Source organism: Anopheles gambiae, chromosome X (genome assembly GCF_943734735.2).
Source record: "Anopheles gambiae chromosome X, idAnoGambNW_F1_1, whole genome shotgun sequence".
NCBI lineage: Eukaryota > Metazoa > Arthropoda > Insecta > Diptera > Culicidae > Anopheles > Anopheles gambiae.
Window position 1 is genome coordinate 26,202,999 of NC_064600.1, and position 20,954 is coordinate 26,223,952.

General features: G+C 33.8%; 1 protein-coding gene across 9 annotated transcripts in view; it reads left to right on the forward strand.

Moving 5' to 3' along the window:
• The first annotated feature begins 895 nt into the window (after positions 1–895).
• LOC5668381 (homeobox protein B-H1) overlaps positions 896–20,954 on the forward strand; it is a 101,901-nt gene continuing 81,842 nt past the window's right edge. The window contains exons 1-3 of one of the 9 annotated variants that reach the window (XM_061648182.1): positions 896–1,141; positions 1,237–1,413; positions 2,550–3,406. In XM_061648182.1, the coding sequence (XP_061504166.1) occupies positions 2,788–3,406 (619 nt within the window). In that variant the 5' untranslated portion in view covers positions 896–1,141; positions 1,237–1,413; positions 2,550–2,787. The other 8 variants (XM_061648152.1, XM_061648161.1, XM_061648177.1 and 5 more) reach the window with 8 other exon arrangements.

The window sequence follows — 20,954 nt, forward strand, 5'->3', positions numbered from 1 at the left end:
TTGGTGCTACAGCCACAATTGGTACACTTACCCTAAACGAAATAAACTAAATTTAATCAACAAACCCGTCAATTAGAGTTATACCACATATGTATCTGAAAATCTAAACTTAAGAAAATAATGCTTATGCTACAAACTTATCATATGTTATGATGCAATGATATATATATATATATATATATATATATATATATATATATATATATATATATATATATATATATATATGAATAAATAAATAAATATATATATATATATTATATATATTATATATTATATTATATATTATATATATATATATATATTATATATATATATATATATATATATATATATATATATATATATATATATATATATATAAATATATATATATATATATATATATATATATATATATATATATATATATATTTATATATATATATATATATATATATATATATATATATATATATATATATATATATTTATATTGCACCTGTAGTTTGTTTGTTTATATGTACACGTACATATGCGTCGTGAGTTTTTTTCTCGACGTTAACAACACGGGTTGATGTGATGTGTCTTCTTTTACGTCGAAGAGCATGGCTCCTCCTTCTAAGTAAATTTTTGTTTTTGTATTGATACTTTTCGGTTGCTTACCCATTCAAGTCACCACACTTCCTCGATCCGTCTTATATGACTATGCGTTTGGCAGATTGAGAAAACATGTCTACAGTCGACTTAAATAAAGAAGGCGTGGCATCTTTTCCCATGATAGGTGCAAATTGCGATTACTCTTTTACTCATGGACTTTGTGTAAGCATGTTAATAACATCATATGTGCCCTCTCATTCCTTCTCATTTATTGCTTCAGTTTTTAAACAAATTCGAGGTTCAATAACGCTATTCTCTCATTTACAGGCACGAATGCTAATCGTTATTTTCAAATACTACTTGAGCGATAGCTGAATAACCACACTGGCTTCAGTGTATATCGGACGTTGGATGTTATAACCTGCGTGTACGAATGAACTTTTTGTGATCTTTCGTACTAAAACGTGTTCCACTCGCAAAAATTAAGCAGTTATTACTATCCAGAGTAACCAATTCAACAGTTCAGTGCACTTCCAAGTTCAACGCTCAGAGATAATTACGCGTACGTTTTTGTGTGTGCATTTGTGTGGTTGTGTTAGTTTGTAATATTGTTGATTCGTGTTATTAAATAAGAAATAATGTGAATAATTTTAGCAGTTCATTTTATTACATATTTCTGAACATGCGTGCACGGTGAGTTGCGCATGAGTGTCAGTGTTTTTTTAAAGGGGAGTTTCATCCTCTTTTCTTCAGTTATGGTATTAATCTGCTCTGTGTTTGTATTACAAAGTGAGGGTGTGAAATAAAAAAGTATATTCGAGTATTATTACCAAGGTTATTATTTAAACCGTTCCACATTATGTTATGCTTATCAAATTTTATAAAAAGTACAATCAATCAACAAATCAATTCTTCTACCAAAATTGTATACAAAAGCAATCAATCCCTAATCCAGAAACGTCATACACTTGAGAATTGAGAAACCCACGATGATTAAACACAGCCTTTTTGTAAGTTCATATCTCTTTTCCGTTCCGAGCCAGTGTCAATCGTAAATGTTTATGCTTTCGTATTTTAAAATCCCAAATAGATCACAAATACAGATACACCAATTGTTTTTCTTTGGCACAACAACAGTTGTTGATCTATGCCGGATTATACCACTAGTGGGCTTGGCTTTCAGTGACTGTTTGATTACCAGCAGAATGATAGTCAGTCCTGCGTTTCAAGGCACGGTCTATTCTGGCCTTGAACCCAAAACAGGCATGTTGTTAAGTCGTACGAGTTGACGACTATACCGGAAGAAAATATCCCACTAGAAAAACACAATCATAATTTTAAATGTAAAATTCAAATTTTCTTAAGAAGAAACGAACTATGGTTAGAATATTTTCAAAGTACAATTGAAATAAATGTTAAAAATATATATGTTTAAAAACACATAGTTCTAGTAATTAATCAAATAGTGTAACAATTTTCAATTATTTGTATTTACCTAAACATTTGATGATCTACTTTAGCTAAGGCATTTTAATCACAATATATCAGATATTTTGTAATATTTCTCAAAGTTTTAGAACAATTATATAATAATGTATTAGCATTATTTTAGCAGTTTCATACTTACACTCTAGGAATAATCATGTTGAACAGCAAAACAGTAGATATTTAGTACAAAAGCTATCCACAGACCCCAGCTATGCTCATTGGCACACTGGCAAAATTCTACATAAATAAGAAACAGTGTATTTTTAATAATATTTTCCATAGAAAAACAATACTATAAATGTATCAATAATTTATTATATAAATTCATAATATTTCCCCAAAATAAAACAAAATATTGATATGATATATGTTATGAAAAATAATGTTCAAACCAATGCAATAATACATCTGATAATGTTGTAGAAAGATCGTAGAAAATACAGTTTAAGTTATCACTAAGCAATTTATCATGATTTTTCTAGCAAAGTGGTGAAATGCGAAAGAGTAAAAAGTGTTAATTGTATTGTGTGTGTGCTAAAATTAGCTACTTGGTAGTGAAAGACTATTTTCTGTGAAACGTTCTTAAAAACGGCCGTCAAAATCGTCCTCCAGTGGCATATTTCGGGCAAAAGCCCATTTGAGCATATCAACATAACTGGTCTTTCAGACATCGAAAGGCCAGGCAGAGGTGTAGACGGAACAACTGAAACTGGACCCGATATGACGGTCCCAGTCCAGCGAAACTCGTTGGCGGTTTTACAACCGCCTAGATCGCGATTTATGATTACTGATATCCTTGCTGGAAGTGGTACAACTCCTCCATCTAATACCGGGTTGTCTGATGTTGTTGATAGTATAGATTTAATGACAAATGGCTCAAGTGAACACCTTTCTATCAACCTTGGGAGTGTTGAAGCATTGTCTGGCAATATCAATTCGACAGATATATCTCCTATTCCCGGAATAATCAATGGAAGCACCAATGGAAGTGAAGGACGAACGCCGAGCCCACCTAATTGTCCAAGAGATCTTAGTATTTGTCTACCCACACATGGATCGTCCAGCATTCTGCACGCCAGTAATAATCCTCTTGCATTGCATGCCGCTGCAGCTGCAGCAGCAGTAGCTGCTGCTGCCGCGGTAAATACCGGAAACGATGACGAAGCTCAACACAATCAACAACAAAAATCTCACCATCCACATCATCATCATCCACATCACCAACATCACGGACTTACAGCTCATACACTTGCAAACCATGGGTTTATAGGCGATCATGAACCGGAGAGTGATAGCGATGATAGCTGCCCAATGGATAACTCAAGTATTTGTAGCAACGGTGAGTAAACGGATCATGAATAGTACCGTAGTGATGTAGCGAAAACGTAGATCATAAGGATTTAAAAAACAAAACTTAAAAACAAACCGAGCCAAACTAAAACTAGCCAAAAAAAGTAAATATGAAAACACTCAACCCACCCACACACCCACACCCACACAGACACACACACCCACACCCACATACACACACCCACACATCCACACACACACCCACACACACCGACACACCCACACACACTCCCACACACACCCACATAATATATATAGATATAAAAAAAAAAAAAATATATATATATATATATATATATATATATATATATATATATATATATATATATATATATATATATATATATATATATATATATATATATATATATATATATATATATATATATATATATATATATGTATATATATATAAATATATATAAATATATATATATATATATATATATATATATATATATATATATGTATAATAATAACTATATATATATATATATATATATATATATATATATATATATATATATATATATAACATGCCCGTCATGGGTTCAATCCCCAAATAGAACGCGCCGCCATACGTAGGATTGACTATCCTGCTATGGGGGGAATAAATTAGTCACTCGAAGCCAAGCCCACAAGTGGGTACAGGCAGGCCTTGACCGACATCGGTTGTTGAGACAAAGAAGAATATGTACATATATATATATATATATATATATATATATATATATGTATATATATATATATATATATATATATATATATATATATATATATATATATATAATATTGAGACGTTTAGACTTTAGAGACGTTTAGAGAAAAAAAAGCATTGCTGTTCTTTGCGGCACCACCTGTTGTCACACTCCACTTTCCGTGACGTTATACATATATATATGTAATATGCATATATATACATATATATGTATATACATCACTTCAAGCGCCGTGTCATATAAATTTGCATATAAATAATCTTGAAAACAAATGAGGTAGGAAAGAGAGAACGAGAACGACATGTGCTACGCCGCTTATCGCAATGAAACAAAAGAGTAATAACAATGGCACGAGAAACTGTCGCTCTCATCACTCTCTTGCCATCTCAGCTCACGCAAAAACTGATTATATATCTATATATATATATATATATATATATATATATATATATATATATATATATATATATATATATATATATATATTTAGGAGGGATATAGGAATATATTTCTAGGAATATAAATGAAAGGTGTACTATACAGCAATCAATTCCGAAAAGTACTATTTGCCATTTTTCGCCTCGCCATCATCTCAGGCGTGTTTGATACATCCATCTTACTGTTCATCCATAAATATGTTTATCGTTCGATAAATGTTTCTTTGGTTTTAGATAGTGTGCCATCATCAAATTTATTATTCTTTTTCACATACCATGAAATGTTAATTATGTTACACATGTTTTACAAATTACGAACACAATCAGTACTGTTTGCAGGAGTTTCGGCCGAATTTTCGATGTATTTATCCATAAAATTACAATCAATTATCCACTCTGGGGAAAAAGGGCTAACTGTATTAAGTCCATCTCCAGTTTGTTTGAAACGAATTAAGTTTGCAAACAATTGGATTGATATTAAACCTGTTTCCAGTGTTACAGTTGAATCTTTCCATTTGCTTCGAATTGCCTGTCGTTGTCTGCGAATAGTATGCTACTATCAACAATTACGTGCCTTTACAATCGAAGGCGTGACACTGCAGTTGTCGGAACGGAACGGGATGCAACTTTGCTCGTGGCATTACATAAAAATAATAAATTTAAAAACATGATCTTCTATATATTTGCTCATCCACGACGATCAAAACAGGAGTTTAACAAAAATGCTGCTTGGGTTTCAGATAAACAGGCGTTAGGTCAACGTAACATAGAGGACTAAGCATAACTTAAATTGTTTGGGGGTTCATTACATTTAATTTTTTACTAATTTAATAGTCAATTATGTATTTAGAAGGGATCCGGATAACTTATCGGCAAATATATTTTTTCTTCTTCTTTGGCTCAACAACCGTTGTCGGTCAAGGCCTGCCTGCCTGTAAGACTTGTGGGCTTGGCTTTCAGTGACTAAATGATTTCCCCCCATAGCAGGATAGTCAGTCCTACGTATGGCGGCACGGTCCATTTGGGGATTGAACCCATGACGGGCATGTTGTTAAGTCGTACGAGTTGACGATTGTAGTACGGGACCGGCGAATATATACAAACTATTTTTGTAAATGAAGGCAAAAACCAAAGTCTAAATTCCATGCAGCAAACCAATCAACTTACGGTGTTCACTTGTTTAGTTACGATTAAACGAAGTTCAGATAGCCACCAGTATTTCACTAGTAGGGTAAATGTACCTATAGTGGTGGTAGTACCAATAGTGGTGGTATTGCACTAAAATGCGGTTCATACGGCAAATTACAAGTAATTAAGTTATTTAAGTTAGTGTAAAATGTTCTTTAGCCTTTTACAAAGGGTTTAAAAGTTAAATGGGGCCATTCCGTTACTTAGTGACCGAAAAATCCATTATATTGTGAAATGTGTCAACATTTTTCCAAAATCCTTAGGATTTCATAACGAAACTCATTTTTCTGTTAACGTTCTAAATGACCACATAACCACGCAATTACCAGTTTTTCAACATAACTGTTATGAAATGTTATAGTTTTACTAAAATTATTTGCCTTTTGACCATATTTATGCATTTTTGAGTGTTTTTTACCATAGTGCCATTATAGGTACACAAAACAGGCATGTTCCTATAGTGGTTATAGTTATAAAATCAATTAAAACAGGTCGTTTTCTGTTTATTTGAGGATATTTTCGATATGTCGTACTGTTTTCACTAAGATAAGCAACAGAAATGAGATTTATGTAGGTAATTTACCAAAAACAGGCCAAAATTCGCTTATATGGCTGAATGAAAAATTGACTTCAAATCAAGCACACTCTTCCGGATGTAGGTTGATGACAGGTGTGATGCAGTACTTTAGTCAATAGTTTCATTGATCAAATTTATGCATTGTTTTACGATCAAATTACGCAATAAGCCTATATTATGGCAGTAATCCTTGCTATTCATAAGAAAACAGCTTCGAAACTAAGTTTCATTGATATTATACACCGTTTTTGATGCATCTTTGTTTACCACCACTATAGGAACACAATACGACGACTATAGGAACCATACCACCATTATAGGTACAACGAAGCAGTCACAAAAATATGTATTTTTTCGTAAATTTGATGCATTTCATGATAAAAATGGTTGTGATTGCGTAGATAAAACATATTCCAATTGCTATGTGTTAAAATATTCAGAAATTATCCTTCCTGACACTTTAAATCCATTAAAACACATCGGTACCACTACAAATTGCACCCCTATTGGTTCATTTACCCTACGTCAAATCTTTACTTACAGTTGAATGAAGCAGTATTGTTTATTGAGCTCGAAAATGGTATAATAGGCAGTTTTGGTAACTCTACACAAAGAAAAAACACAACCCTGCATAAAATTTTGATTCTTGTTAAATATCAATGAAATTGAAACAAAAGCAATTTGCAGTAGAAAATTATTTTTTTACGCTAAGCAAACTGCGTAATAATTTGTGGTTTATTCAAATATTAATAAAACATTTATTAAAGCTAGCTGTTTTTATTGAAAAAGAAGTTTTATATACATATATATATATATATATATATATATATATATATATATATATATATATATATATATATATATATACAGGGTGTTCGAAATAAATTTGACAGTTTCTGAGGGAATAGGACAGGATTTTTTATCAAATTTATGTGAAATATTTAAAAAAAAAAATTCTACAAAGTTTAGCTTACCATGTTTGCCGCATTTTTTATTCGAAGTACCCCCCATCCGCGTCGATGGCCGCCTGCACCCGCTTCCGGAACCGCGCGCAAGCCCGGACAACCATGTCTCTGGGGATGGCCGCAAACACGGCCTTTATTCTGGCCACCAGCTCCGCCTTGGTATTGCAGGACGCCCTGTTGGTGTCCCGCTCCACTGTGCCCCACATGCACTGCACTGTGCCCCACAACTGTGCAGGGGAGCTGGGTGGTCAAACGTCGGTGCTGGTGTATCGGTCGAAATTGGCAGTGAGCACAAGGTGGATTAAAAATATCAGATGGTGGATTAGGGCCTTTGGGGGATCGCCATAGTTGAGGGACTTTACGTCATTTTAGAACCGTTAACCATTGGTTTCCGCACACAAAGCTTAGCAAATAGAACAGATTTCTTTATTATTATGTGTATTTTTGTGTGTCTATTGATTTTATCGAAAAAATGAGATATATTAACAAACGATTTGATGATTTGTTTATGCACGAAATATAAAATCATATGAGTATGAGTTCTAATCTCACGTAAATTGTCCATGCGGCTCGTAGATAAAAAGGAATCAATGTAAAAACCGTAAAAAATAATTATTTCTTCATTTTTATCATCAAAAATGTTGAAGATACAATGAATTATAGAATAAATTAACGGAATAACACAAAATAACACACTTTAATCCATGTTTTAATGTAAAATAAGAACTCGCAAAGTCCAACATATATTTTTAAAGAATATTTAATCGAAAAAATGCGGTAAATAAATTATATGAACAAATTTAATAAATGTAAACAAATTTTGAATCCTGGGGACCTTACGTCAAGTGACAAATTGTCAAAATGCACTAGAGTCCACCACCTGATAATTTTAAATCCACCTTGAGTGAGCCTTTGGCGTGTTTTTACGGCCGTATGGCATGGTCAAGGTGGATTTAAAAATATCAGGTGGTGGACTCTAGTGCATTTTGACAATTCGTCACTTGACGTAAGGTCCCCAGGATTCAAACTTTGTTTACATTTATTAAATTTGTTCATTTAATTTATCTACCCAATTTTTTCGATTAAATATTCTTTAAAAATATATTTTGGACTTTGCGAGTTCTTATTAAACATTAGATTAAAGTGTGTTATTTTGTTTTATTCCGTGAATTTATTCCATAATTCATTGTGTTTTCGACATTTTTGGAGATAAAAATTAAGAAAACCATTATTTTTTCAATTTGCACATTGATTCCTTATTATCGACGAGCCGCATGGACAATTTGCGCGAGATTAGAACTCTTATTCACATGATTTTAAATTTCGTACATAAACAAATCATCAAATCTTTTGTTGATATATCTATTTTTTTCGATAAAATCAATAGACACACAAAAATGCACATAATAACAAAGAAATCTGTTCTATTTGCTAAGCTTTGTGTGCGGAAACCAATGGTTAACGGTTGTAAAATGACGTAAAGTCCCTCAACTATGGCGACCCCCCAAAGGGCCTAATCCCCCACCTGATATTTTTAATCCACCTTGGGCATGGTGCAGAATCCTGCTGTCAAACGTACGGCTGCCCATTGGCCACCGTATTGTTTTTACGGTGTTCAGCGAACACATCGCCGCCTTCCGAATTTCGGCATTCGTATGGCCGGCAGGAACCATCGCAACACACGTTACGCGCTTTAACAATTCGGACTGGTTCCACATATTTACGGAGCTAGACATTTTTTACACTTATTCGCACAACTTTCAACAATCGAATGACATATCAATCATTTCGATACGTCAACTGAACTCTGAGATATAAACCCAAAGGCCAGGTGTCAAATTTATCTCGAACAACCTGTATATATATACCTGTATATATATATATATATATATATATATATATATATATATATATATATATATATATATATATATATATATATATATATATATATATATATATATATATATATATATATATATATATATATATATATATATATATATATATATATATATATATATATATATATATATATATATATATATATATATATATATATATATATATATATATATATATATATATATATATATATATATATATATATATATATATATATATATATATATATATATATATATATACATAGTAAAAGGGAGAGAGCGAGAGAGAAGCGGAAAAAGAGAGAGAGAGAGAGAGAGAGAGAGCACATCATAGCAAAATTGGTACTGTTACTACGTTAAAATAAATATTAATATGAAAGTCCTTTTCAAATACCTTAACACTCATTCTTTAGTACTGATACTGATGCTGTGAAAATCCCCGCTGTGTATAACAGTGGTTTTATTCTTATTTCATGTTGTAGCCGCTCATTTAGATTTGAGTGATTCGTGAGATACTCGGCCAGAGCATGGATTACGTTCGACGAAATCCGTTTCGGCGCTCAGTACAAAATGAATTATGTTCATTGAAACATATATTTACAACCTCCAGATTCAAGGGTTCAAATACAAAATACAGCATGTCTTTGCTTACCCATATGTGGTACTTCTCCGTTTATATCAAGCACTTGAAATCTTGCCGGAGCTTCTATGAACCCTGTCACCGGCAACCAAAAAAACATCATATTCCAGGCAACCGGGCTACACGGGTAATCAGCAACTATGAAGGCTTATAATTTTTTAATGCGTTATGGAATGTCGACGCAATATACTGAAGATAATTTAATATACTTATACAGTTTCTATAACTGTGTATAGATTGATTCAACTCGCTATCGTTTTTACTACGCATGCGGCGAGGTTCTGACCGTTCCCTGAAATGAAATGTTTGCTTAACCTTTTTCTGTAACGATGCTAATAAATGAGCAACAATCTATGCGGTGTTCTAGGTGAAGTACTGTAAATTCTCGTTATGTAAAATGATAATAATGCGTAATGCTGGTAGGTGTTCAATCAATATAACATCCCACGTGGAGGTACACTGGTGGACATAAAAATAGGAACTTTTTTCTGTGACCGAAAAACATAGTTCTTGTCGGAAATATTTGGTAGCCCTGAAAAGGACTGTTTAAGTGGTTGTTAGGAGGTGGTGTTGCGGTGTTCCACAGAGTGGAAAAATATTCTAACGGTCAATGTGTTGACCGTTATTCGCTATCACTTCCTCACAGCGTAGGGCCATATCGTCGATGAGGTTACGGCATTCGCTTCTGTCTATGCGTTTCCACATAGCCTTGCAGCGTCTCCATAGCGAATCGGCAGAACGTGCATGCTTGTTCTTAAGCTGACGCTTGAGAGTTGACCACAGATTCTCAATCGGGTTGAGGTCTGGACTCAACGCAGGCCACGGTAGAACTTGCACATCCTCGTTTGCCAAAAAACATTTAACTAATCACGATGTATGCTTTGAGTCGTTATCGTGCTGAAAGATGTAATGCTCTTCGTCTCCGAATTTTTGTCGGGCGTGTGGCAACATCTTACGACGTAGTATGTTTCTATACCCTTCCGAGTTCAGTGTCCCTTTGATACGGAACAAAGGACCCGGGCCGTGCCAGGAGAAGCAACCCCACACCATTACGTGGCCGCCTCCGTGCTTTAGGGTTTTTATAGTATTTTTTGGACGATACGCCTGTTTAGGAAGGCGCCAGACGTATTTAGTGCCGTCCGAACCATCCAGATTGATTCTGGACTCATCCGAAAAAATGATTTTGCTCCACCAAAAGATGGATGCAGCTAAATGCTCTTCGGCAAACCGAATGCGCGCTTCTACGCGCTTACGAACCTTTCGTGGTTTCCGGGCACAGAGCCCACCGGCGTGTAAACGGCGCGACACCGTTTTCGCCGAAACTTGCAATATAGTATTAAGCTCCTGCTTAATACGATTGCAAGTTTTGAAAGGGTCCGCCCTGATTATTTCAACCATCTGCGCGTCAACGTCAGCCGTTGTTTTTCGCGGACGACCTGTGGATTTACCCGTAGCCTCGCTACGAATGGCGTTGTCCACAAACGTCCGCAAACGGCCGAACGCCTTGCAGATGGTTTTGATAGGCACGTTCTCACGATACAAACCCTGAATATGTTTCCGCTCCTCTGGAGTGCAGTGATTTCCGCGACCCATGATGAACTTGTGGAATTTTCAAATCGCAAACTTTCACCTTTACCACTGAATGAAGAATGAAGCGCAACACGGTTTGGATCTCTTTTTATACTACCGAAAAACGCTGCCGTTACTCAAAACTCAGATAAGTAGCGCACCACAAATGCGAGTATAAAAGGCAAACAAACAGCGATTGCAAATTCAGTACGCCTCGAACGTTAGGCGAAAGAACTCCGCAGGAGCCAAAGCCTCTCTAAACCATACTAACAACAACATACGCCTCGATCTGTTGGCGATAAGAGGCCAACGAACTCCGCAGGAGCCAAAGCCTCTCTAAACCATACTAACAACAACAACAACTGTTGGCGATGACACACCTATTGCACGCAAAAAAACACACAACAAATTTTTTCCTATCTTTTTGTCCACCGGTGTACCGTTCGCGATCTGCGCTGGCTGTCCTGGAAACCTGCTTCTAGTTCGGTTCCTGTTGGAACATGACTCCGTGGCTCGCTTGCCACCGTGTGTTTGTCTAGCACGTGTACATAGCTTAAGATTATTTAAATACATAATTTTTTTTTTCTTTTGGCTCAACAACCGATGTCGGTCATGCTCCTTATTCAAGAAAAAAAGCTTGCTTTTATTTTCCACGGAAATTTAATTTTCTATATCTGAAATACTGGTGGCTATCTGAACTTTGTTCAATCGCAATTAAACAAGTGAACACCGTAAGTTGATTGGTTTGCTGCATGGAATTTAGACTTTGGTTTTTGCCTTCATTTACAAAAATAGTTTGAATATATTTGCCGATAAGTTATCCGGATTCCTTCTAAATACATAATTGACTATTAAATTAGTAAAAAATCAAATGTAATGAGCCCCCAAACAATTTAAGTAATGCCACCCTGCTAGACAATGCAAAGTGGACATAATATACAGGTGGGCTTATCCCAAGGTGCATATAATTAGAAGGCTGATTTTTATCGCTTCTGCTTCTGGATGAAGCTTTTAAGAATGTTTTATGTAGTCGTCAAACTATCAGAAAGCCTGTTTAAGCAAATGTTTTGACCTGTCCTGACAGAAAGTGATGTTCAAATTTGGTATTTAAAAAAGGTTAAGAGAGCACCTGGTCATCATACACTTTGATTGTAGATTCCACCACCTGATCTCTTTAATATACCTTGGGATAAATGGAAACACCACCTTGTTTTGCCTTTTTTCGAACAGGTACTCAAATCTAATTCTAGCATTGAGGTTGAAATAATCTAGGCTTAAAATCGAAGCCTAGTTTTGTGTGTGGATTTGTATGAAGTGTTTACATGATTTCAGCCTCCAACTGTCGAACTCTAAATAAAAAGCTGACTAGAATCGTGAAGAGCCCCACTTTTGGATTATCGAGAAAACTTTCTAAACTGGTACCTTAAATATTCCTCAAACTACGACAGTTGAAAAGAATTTTAGAAAGTACACATCACCGTATTACGTGATGTGACATTGTTGTTGCTTTCTTCAGGATTCACCGGGAAATAACGTTTGGCATCGCTATAATTTGTGGCTACACGACTGTATACTTGTAAAAACTGTATAAACCAAATTTTCACTAAATATAGTCGCAAAATTTGCTTTCATTCTTTATAAAAAAAGATTGTAAAATAAACTTACTCCACCGTTCCTTCTGAATGGTAAAAAATTGAACTAGACACCATAGTCCATTCGCCATAGTAAAAAATCTTGACGCTATCAACACAGTTGGTCACTCACAATTCCACATTCTAAGCTGTTTCGATTGCTAGTGGTACAGGTATGGGAAAAACAATGGTAACAGGTACGGTCGCCAAATATCAAAGCAAAAGAATGTAAAACGAATTGAACGCCATGAGCATCCAGCAGGAGAATGTCACACACATGCATACACAAACAGTTGGCACTTACAAGGCGATTTATCACTCGCTTCTCGGCCTAAAGGCTAAGATCAAAGTGTAGGCGGTTTATCACTCACAAATCATTTCGATTATTTTCGATTATCAATCGAGCAGATTGTGGGTAAAAACTTATAACTAGTATTACTTTTGAAGCTTCTTTCGATAGACGATGGGTTTGATTTTATTTTAATTTTTATGCTTTTAGCTCCGGTAAGAAAAGAAGACAAATTTTTATGGTGTTTTTTTGTTGAGAAAATTCGGTTTTTTTCCGTCTAATATTGCCTACTTGATCAATTGCAAGGTTTGATTGGATCGGTAGCTTTATTTCCCGACGAAACAAAAAATAATCGACACAAAAATCACAAGACAGTCAATTATACAATACTTGTTCTAAAATTTCCTTAAACTGATACAGTTTAACATGTTGACTGCTATCTTTAATCGCAGTGTTTCAAATAAGCACACAGCACATGGCAAGAGAGCGGAGAGAGCGAAATTTCCTCGTGTGATTGTTATCAGTCTTATGTTTGCATTGTGATAAGTGACCTAGCTCATGTGTTTCTCGTTCTTGCATTCATTGTTCATTCGTTCTGAAGAGATTAATTGATTATCAAATTCAAAGAAGCAAAGGGATTAAACCAGTCACCCGGATGCGGGTTGCGTGGCAGTAAACGTGTTAAGAGAAGTTTAAGGTTCCTACACGAAAATGTCAATAAGGATCCCACATTTGACTATATTTTAAAACAAAAAAAGTACATAAATTTTTGTCCTTAACAAAGATTCGAGTTTTTTTTTTAAATCGCTTTTGCCCATACATGTTCTTCTTTGGCTGTGCAACGAATATTCGCGGTTATACTTAATATAATAGGGGCGGTCCCGTGGTACAGTCGTCAACTCGAACGACTCAATAACATTCCCATCATGGGTTCAAGCTCAGAATGGACCGTTCCCCCGTAGCAAGGATTGATGATCCGGCTACGCGGTAATGAATTAAGCCTCGAAAGCCTATACAGGCCGGCGAGAAAATCCGCGTAGGACGTTACGCCAAATAGAAGATCACTGAATATACATGACTATAATTAAAAAATGCTTCCATGGTAAATTTGGCTTCCTAGGAACATTTTCTAACATCGATGATCAATCATCATGTCATCGATGATCATCACAATCGATGATAAAATTCTATTTTTTTACCGATCTTTTGCATAGATGTAAAGCTTTGACGTGGTTATCAACGTGATTCCACGTTTTGCGGTGTTTAAATTTGGCATGATGTCAAAGATACACACACTATACTCTTTAACTTCTTAAGTAATTGACATATTGAACCAGTATTTTATAAACTAAAAATGTTTGTTTAGAAAAGATTAAAATATTTTCAAAACAAGACAATTTTTCAAAAATTTTATGATGAGATTTTTCAAACCCTGAGACATTTGAAGTCTCCATCTTATTAGCTTGGGGACTGAGATCTCGTGTTTTTTTAGATTGATACAGAAGATTTCATTTTTCTCCTCGTAATAAATTTATACAATAATTAAATTTAGGACTTTCTTCCCGGCAGCTGTCCACTGTTCATCAGCCAAGTTTTTTACATAGCTAAAAAATGTCATCTACGCCGTGTGAAGCTTTTTTTTTGTAGGGGGGGGGGGGAGTTTTTATAGGGTATTACATATTTTTTACTTAGTTCAAATTTCTTGCTCAAAAATAAATTTTAATTTTATTCTAGGCATGTCAGTTGAAAATTTAATTTTAATGGTGGGGACAAAAATGCACGATATGCATAAAAATAACCTTTTCTTTTTCATTAACAAATCCTCTCGCGGACTACGTCTGTTAACGCTACGGACCACTTGTAGACCACAGGTTGGAGACCACTAGTCCAAGGAACTGTCCAGGAATCCTCAAAGTCAGATAGGTGCCGTCCTTTAGGTGGATGCATTAAAATGCCGTTGCAACATTTTTACCAGCCTGTAATAGCAAAACCACTGGGCTAGATATAATATTGCTGCAGAAAAGAAATACCCAACGGAACAAAAGTAGAAAGCTTGGAGCAAAATAATCGTGTTTCTCCCTCTATCCTCTATCCTGCGCTTGCTTGCACTCATGCGCGAGCGCTCGAGTATATTCTCTCACAATTGAGTATTCGCAGTTCAACCCGTGCAATGAGAATGTATGTGTTAATGTGCAGCAAAATTTGTCTCTGTATCTCATTCCCTCTCCCCCAAAAAACCACATTCACTCTCCGCGCACTCTTACAATTTTGGCGCGCACGCTACGTACAACACAATACAAAAGGTCGTTTTAACCGAGCGCACTGATCAAAGTCGCGATGGTTCAATCGGAACGCCGACACTCCAAGTCAGAGATTTGGTATGAAAGAAAAAGTTTTTTCTGACCAAATCGACAACACACACGCGATGACACACATCGTCACATCGACCGCCGTCGATGGAAGTGTAATGATCTAAAAATAGATCTGTGGGGCGAGTGAGGGGGGGGGGGGCAGAACAGAGAAGGTAAGCGTGAGATAGTCGTCGCGTGTGTGTGTGGTGACACTCGAGAACTCATTTTTTTTGCTCTTTCTTGGAACCCATGTTCTACATTTTTCTGATTTTAAGCAACCAAAGTAGAACGGGAAGTAGAAGGCTACTTCATATTTTATTTTTTCTTACTACTTCGGAGCGTTTTGAATCGCTTGGGTAGTAGCGTAGAGGATGTAACATAGAAGAATGTTTACAGCAAATTTAAATTACAACTGAAATATTGTTTCCTACAAATAACAACAAAAAACATGTGTTTAATCACTGATTATCAGGCCTATTATATTGCGTTCGGCATTCGAGAAGATTCACTCGCACGTTCATTATGTTCATTTTCGTATCGTTTTGCTAGCGACGTTCCGCTTCGAGTAACTCATCGGCAAATGTAGACGAAGACGAAGGCAGGAGTAGACGAAGTAAAAATTTGTACCGTATCGGTATCGGCTCGAACAGGAAATATATACATATACTATGTATAAAATATATACATAATATATATAGATATTATGTTATATATATATATATATATATATATATATATATATATATATATATATATATATATATATATATATATATATATATATATATATATATATATATATATATATATATATATATATATATATATATATATATATATATATATATATATATATATATATTTATATATATATATTTATATATATTTGTGTATTATATATATATATCTCTCTCTTTATCTATATCTATATCTATATCTATATCTATATCTATATCTATATCTATATCTATATCTATATCTATATCTATATCTATATCTATATCTATATCTATATCTATATCTATATCTATATCTATATCTATATCTATATCTATATCTATATCTATATCTATATCTATATCTATATCTATATCTATATCTATATCTATATCTATATCTATATCTATATCTATATCTATATCTATATCTATATCTATATCTATATCTATATCTATATCTATATCTATATCTATATCTATATCTTTATCTATATCTATATCTATATCTATATCTATATCTATATCTATATCTATATCTATATCTATATCTATATCTATATCTATATTTATATCTATATCTATATCTATATCTATATCTATATCTTTATTTATAACTGTAACTATTTATATATATTTAAATATCTAAATCGATATCTATATTTATATCTACAGTGACCAGCGAAATAAAGTGCCTATCTTTACATTTTTTGTACTGCTTTATGTTTTGAAACTTTGTTCGTGATATGCTTAAAAATGTGCAGTACCATAACTTGACAAAAATGAGCAGTTTGTTTCAAGAAAAAATATGTTTTCCAAAAATGATTAATATAACTGTGCCAAAATAAAATGCCCACTTTATTCATTCTACAGAAAATATTTTTCTGAACAAATATAACATTTAACTTACAGGGTTTACCTAGCCAATTCGGCATCGTCAAAGCGTTATCGCTCGCCGTAAATACTTTTTCGGGCGACGTAAACCCTCAAAGGTCACTGTACGTATTTTGCATGTTGTTTAACTTATTATGTTATGTTTTCAAATATTTACCTAATTTAATCACCAAACATACTAATTTAAAAAAAAAAATAACCAAACTAAATTGCGTTGTACGGGTTGGAATTAAAAATTTAAAATAAGGAATTTGAATCATTTTGTATGTAATTTAACTTAAAAATAGTGAATTTTCTTAAATATCAGTTAAACTACTAGCAAAAAGTGTTGTTTTACAACTAGAAAGCAACAAAATATAAAGTAGGACGCTTTCATTCGGTACTTTGCCCGATTCATACTTCACAAGGCTCGAATAGAAATGACAGTGCCCAATTGAGGGTTTACGTCGCCCGAAAAAAATATTTACGGCGACCGATAACGTTTTGACGACGCCCGATTGGCTAGGTAAACCCTGTATAATTTATATGCGTTTCTCTCATATTCTTTACATATTTGAGGATCTTAGACAAAATTTATTTCGTTTTATTTGGACATATTTCGCCGGTCTCGTAATACAGTCGTCAACTCGTACGACTTAACAACATGCCCGTCATGGGTTCAAACCTCAAATGGACCGTGCGGCCATACGTGCGTAGGACTGACTATCCTGCTACTATCTTGGGGGGGGGGGAGGGCTAAAATCCTTAAGTCACTGAATGCCAAGCCCACAAGTGGTACAGACAGGCCTTGACCGACACCGGTTGTTGAGCCAAAAAAAGAAGGAGAAGAATTTGGCATTGGTTCTTTCTAAGAGTATTTCAGAGCTTTAACATATTTTGTTTTTCCTAATCACGTCATTTTCACCACATTTGCATCAAAATTTGCACACTAAATCTTTATAGGATTCAAATGAAGACTAAGTAGGCCATTAAGGAAGTTTTATTCCATTCGATTGAAAAAAAAATCATCGTGTATAGCTTGAGCCGTCTTCCTGTTGGGACATACATTTATTTACTAACTCCGTATTTTTCACAGAAATCAGATAAATTCACACAGTATGCTCATATAGGTATTCGATCTCATTATGCCGTCGATTCATACCGTGATCCCCACTTCTCGTATAAAAAACCCCTCCCTGGTCATAATATTGTACCCTTCATACATACTGGTTTGGGTCTATATCTATACCTATGTCTATATCTATATCAATACCTATATCTATATGTATATGCTCAAGTACATGTATAATATATATATATATATATATATATATATATATATATATATATATATATATATATATATATATATATATATATATATATATAACGGTTTTTTAGGGTCTGTCTGGCATATACTGTATCTATTTTATGCTATTCTAGCTGTATATATACAGTGGAGCGCTGTTTTTCCTGCCTGATCGGGATCCTACCTGGCCTCTCCGACCTTAACTGAAATAACACGGAAAAGTCTAAGAATATTTTCCATTACAAATTTCTGAGTACTTTTTGAATTTGTATTTTGGTTTGAAACAAAAAACCTAAACCTAGACAGTTACACAGATATATATATAAATATATATAAATAATATAAATATATAAATATATCTATATATATATATATATATATATATATATATATATATATATATATATAAATATATATATATATATATATTGTTGACGTTATCAACAGGATTCTTTCTTTCACCCGAATGTACAATAAATATTAGATACACAAGCGTTTTTTAAGCAACGTTAGTTTATTGTAGCTAAAAAATCAGTCGCTTGGTTCGGGGATCGGTGAAAGAATGGCTAAAGATCGTAACCTTTGCCACGTTCGGGAATTTTCGTGCTATCGGGACTGCTCGGCCCGATCGTTATCAGCACGACTCCACTTCGATAGTGTCCTCTATCGGGATTGACGGAAAACACCACTGTACCATCGAATTGACCGTTAATATTTGCTTTTAATATTTAACATATATATATATATATATATATATATATATATATATATATATATATATATATATATATATATATATATATATATATATATGGGTCTATATCTATACCTATGTCTATATCTATATCAATACCTATATCTATATGTATATGCTCAAGTACATGTATAATATATATATATATATATATATATATATATATATATATATATATATATATATATATATATATATATATATATATATATATATATATATATATATATATATATATATATATAACGGTTTTTTAGGGTACTGTATCTATTTTATGCTATTCTAGCTATATATATACATGACTTGTCCATTACGCATTTTGATAATTACTGAATCTATGTTTGCCACGATAATTCTGTAGCTTTTCAGACAATTGTATCTTTAATATATTTAGCCAAGGACAAAGGACAAGATTGGTGTTGCTGAATACAGCACTTTGACAGTTTTCTAGCGTTAGTGACCTCGCATGACAGCAGATTGTAAGGGTTAGGTTTTTCGATCATAGTTTAGGCAGTTATAATTTGATCACCCCGCTAAAGACTTTAAATGGATTATTTCTCGCAATTCAACAAAAAGACTGTTAGTAATCATGTTGACGAATCACAGTGAAGAAAACAGATTCTTTAAATTAAAAATAAATAAAAGCTTAAACTTAAATCATTGTCGAGCAGGATATTCTACTCCTACTTCTATGTTCAGCGGAAAACCTTGCGATGTACGATGCTGTCACAAATATCCCAAGTGACAAAGCAGAGATGGTATACTCCGACCTATACTCAAATAACACGGATAAGTCAAAGAATATGTTTTATTACAAATTTCTGAGTATTTTTAAATTTGTATTTTGGTTTAAAACAAAAAAACTAAACCTAGACAGTTTTTATTAACTTCATGCTTTGTCAAAGAGAATATTTGAAATTTGCTATGAATTAGAGCAGCGGTCGGCAAACTATTGAGGCAATGGGCCAACTTTACTAAATGATCAAGTGCCGCGGGCCAGGAGAATGCCGTTTTTTATTATTGCGCTTAAATTATTACATTTTAATCTTTTAGAAACATTTAGGTATTATTGTTGTTTATCTGTAATTATATCATCCAAGCATAGTTGAAATTTAAAGATACCTTCTTTAAAAACTAATTGTATCCTTTCATAATTTGAGAATCAGCAATAGATGGCCAACAGATCAGTAAAAAAATTACAAAAACCGATCGATATAGCTTCTTGAAGACCCCATCTTGCCACGCCGCAAAAAATATTGAAGATATTCCGGGGATGATAGAATTGTCTGAAAGGCTGAAAAATTATCGAAGCAAACATAGATTCAGTAATTATAAAAATGCTTTATGGACAAGTCATGCCATGTCAGATAAATTGATAACTGATTCCTTATCGAAAAGGACTTTGAAAATCGTTGTACTCGTAAACAGCAACAGTGTGGAATCGTCGTTCTCGTTAAAACAACAAGGTTTTTTTTACTTATTTGTTTTTGCTTTCAAATACGATCGAAAATATCTCCAAACAAATTTAAAGGGAAACCAACTGATTTCTGTGTAACCAACTGACAGAGGTACAAGTGGCTACATTACTGAGTTATCTGGGCCAGGAGATCGATGCAACCCGCCAAACAGTCGA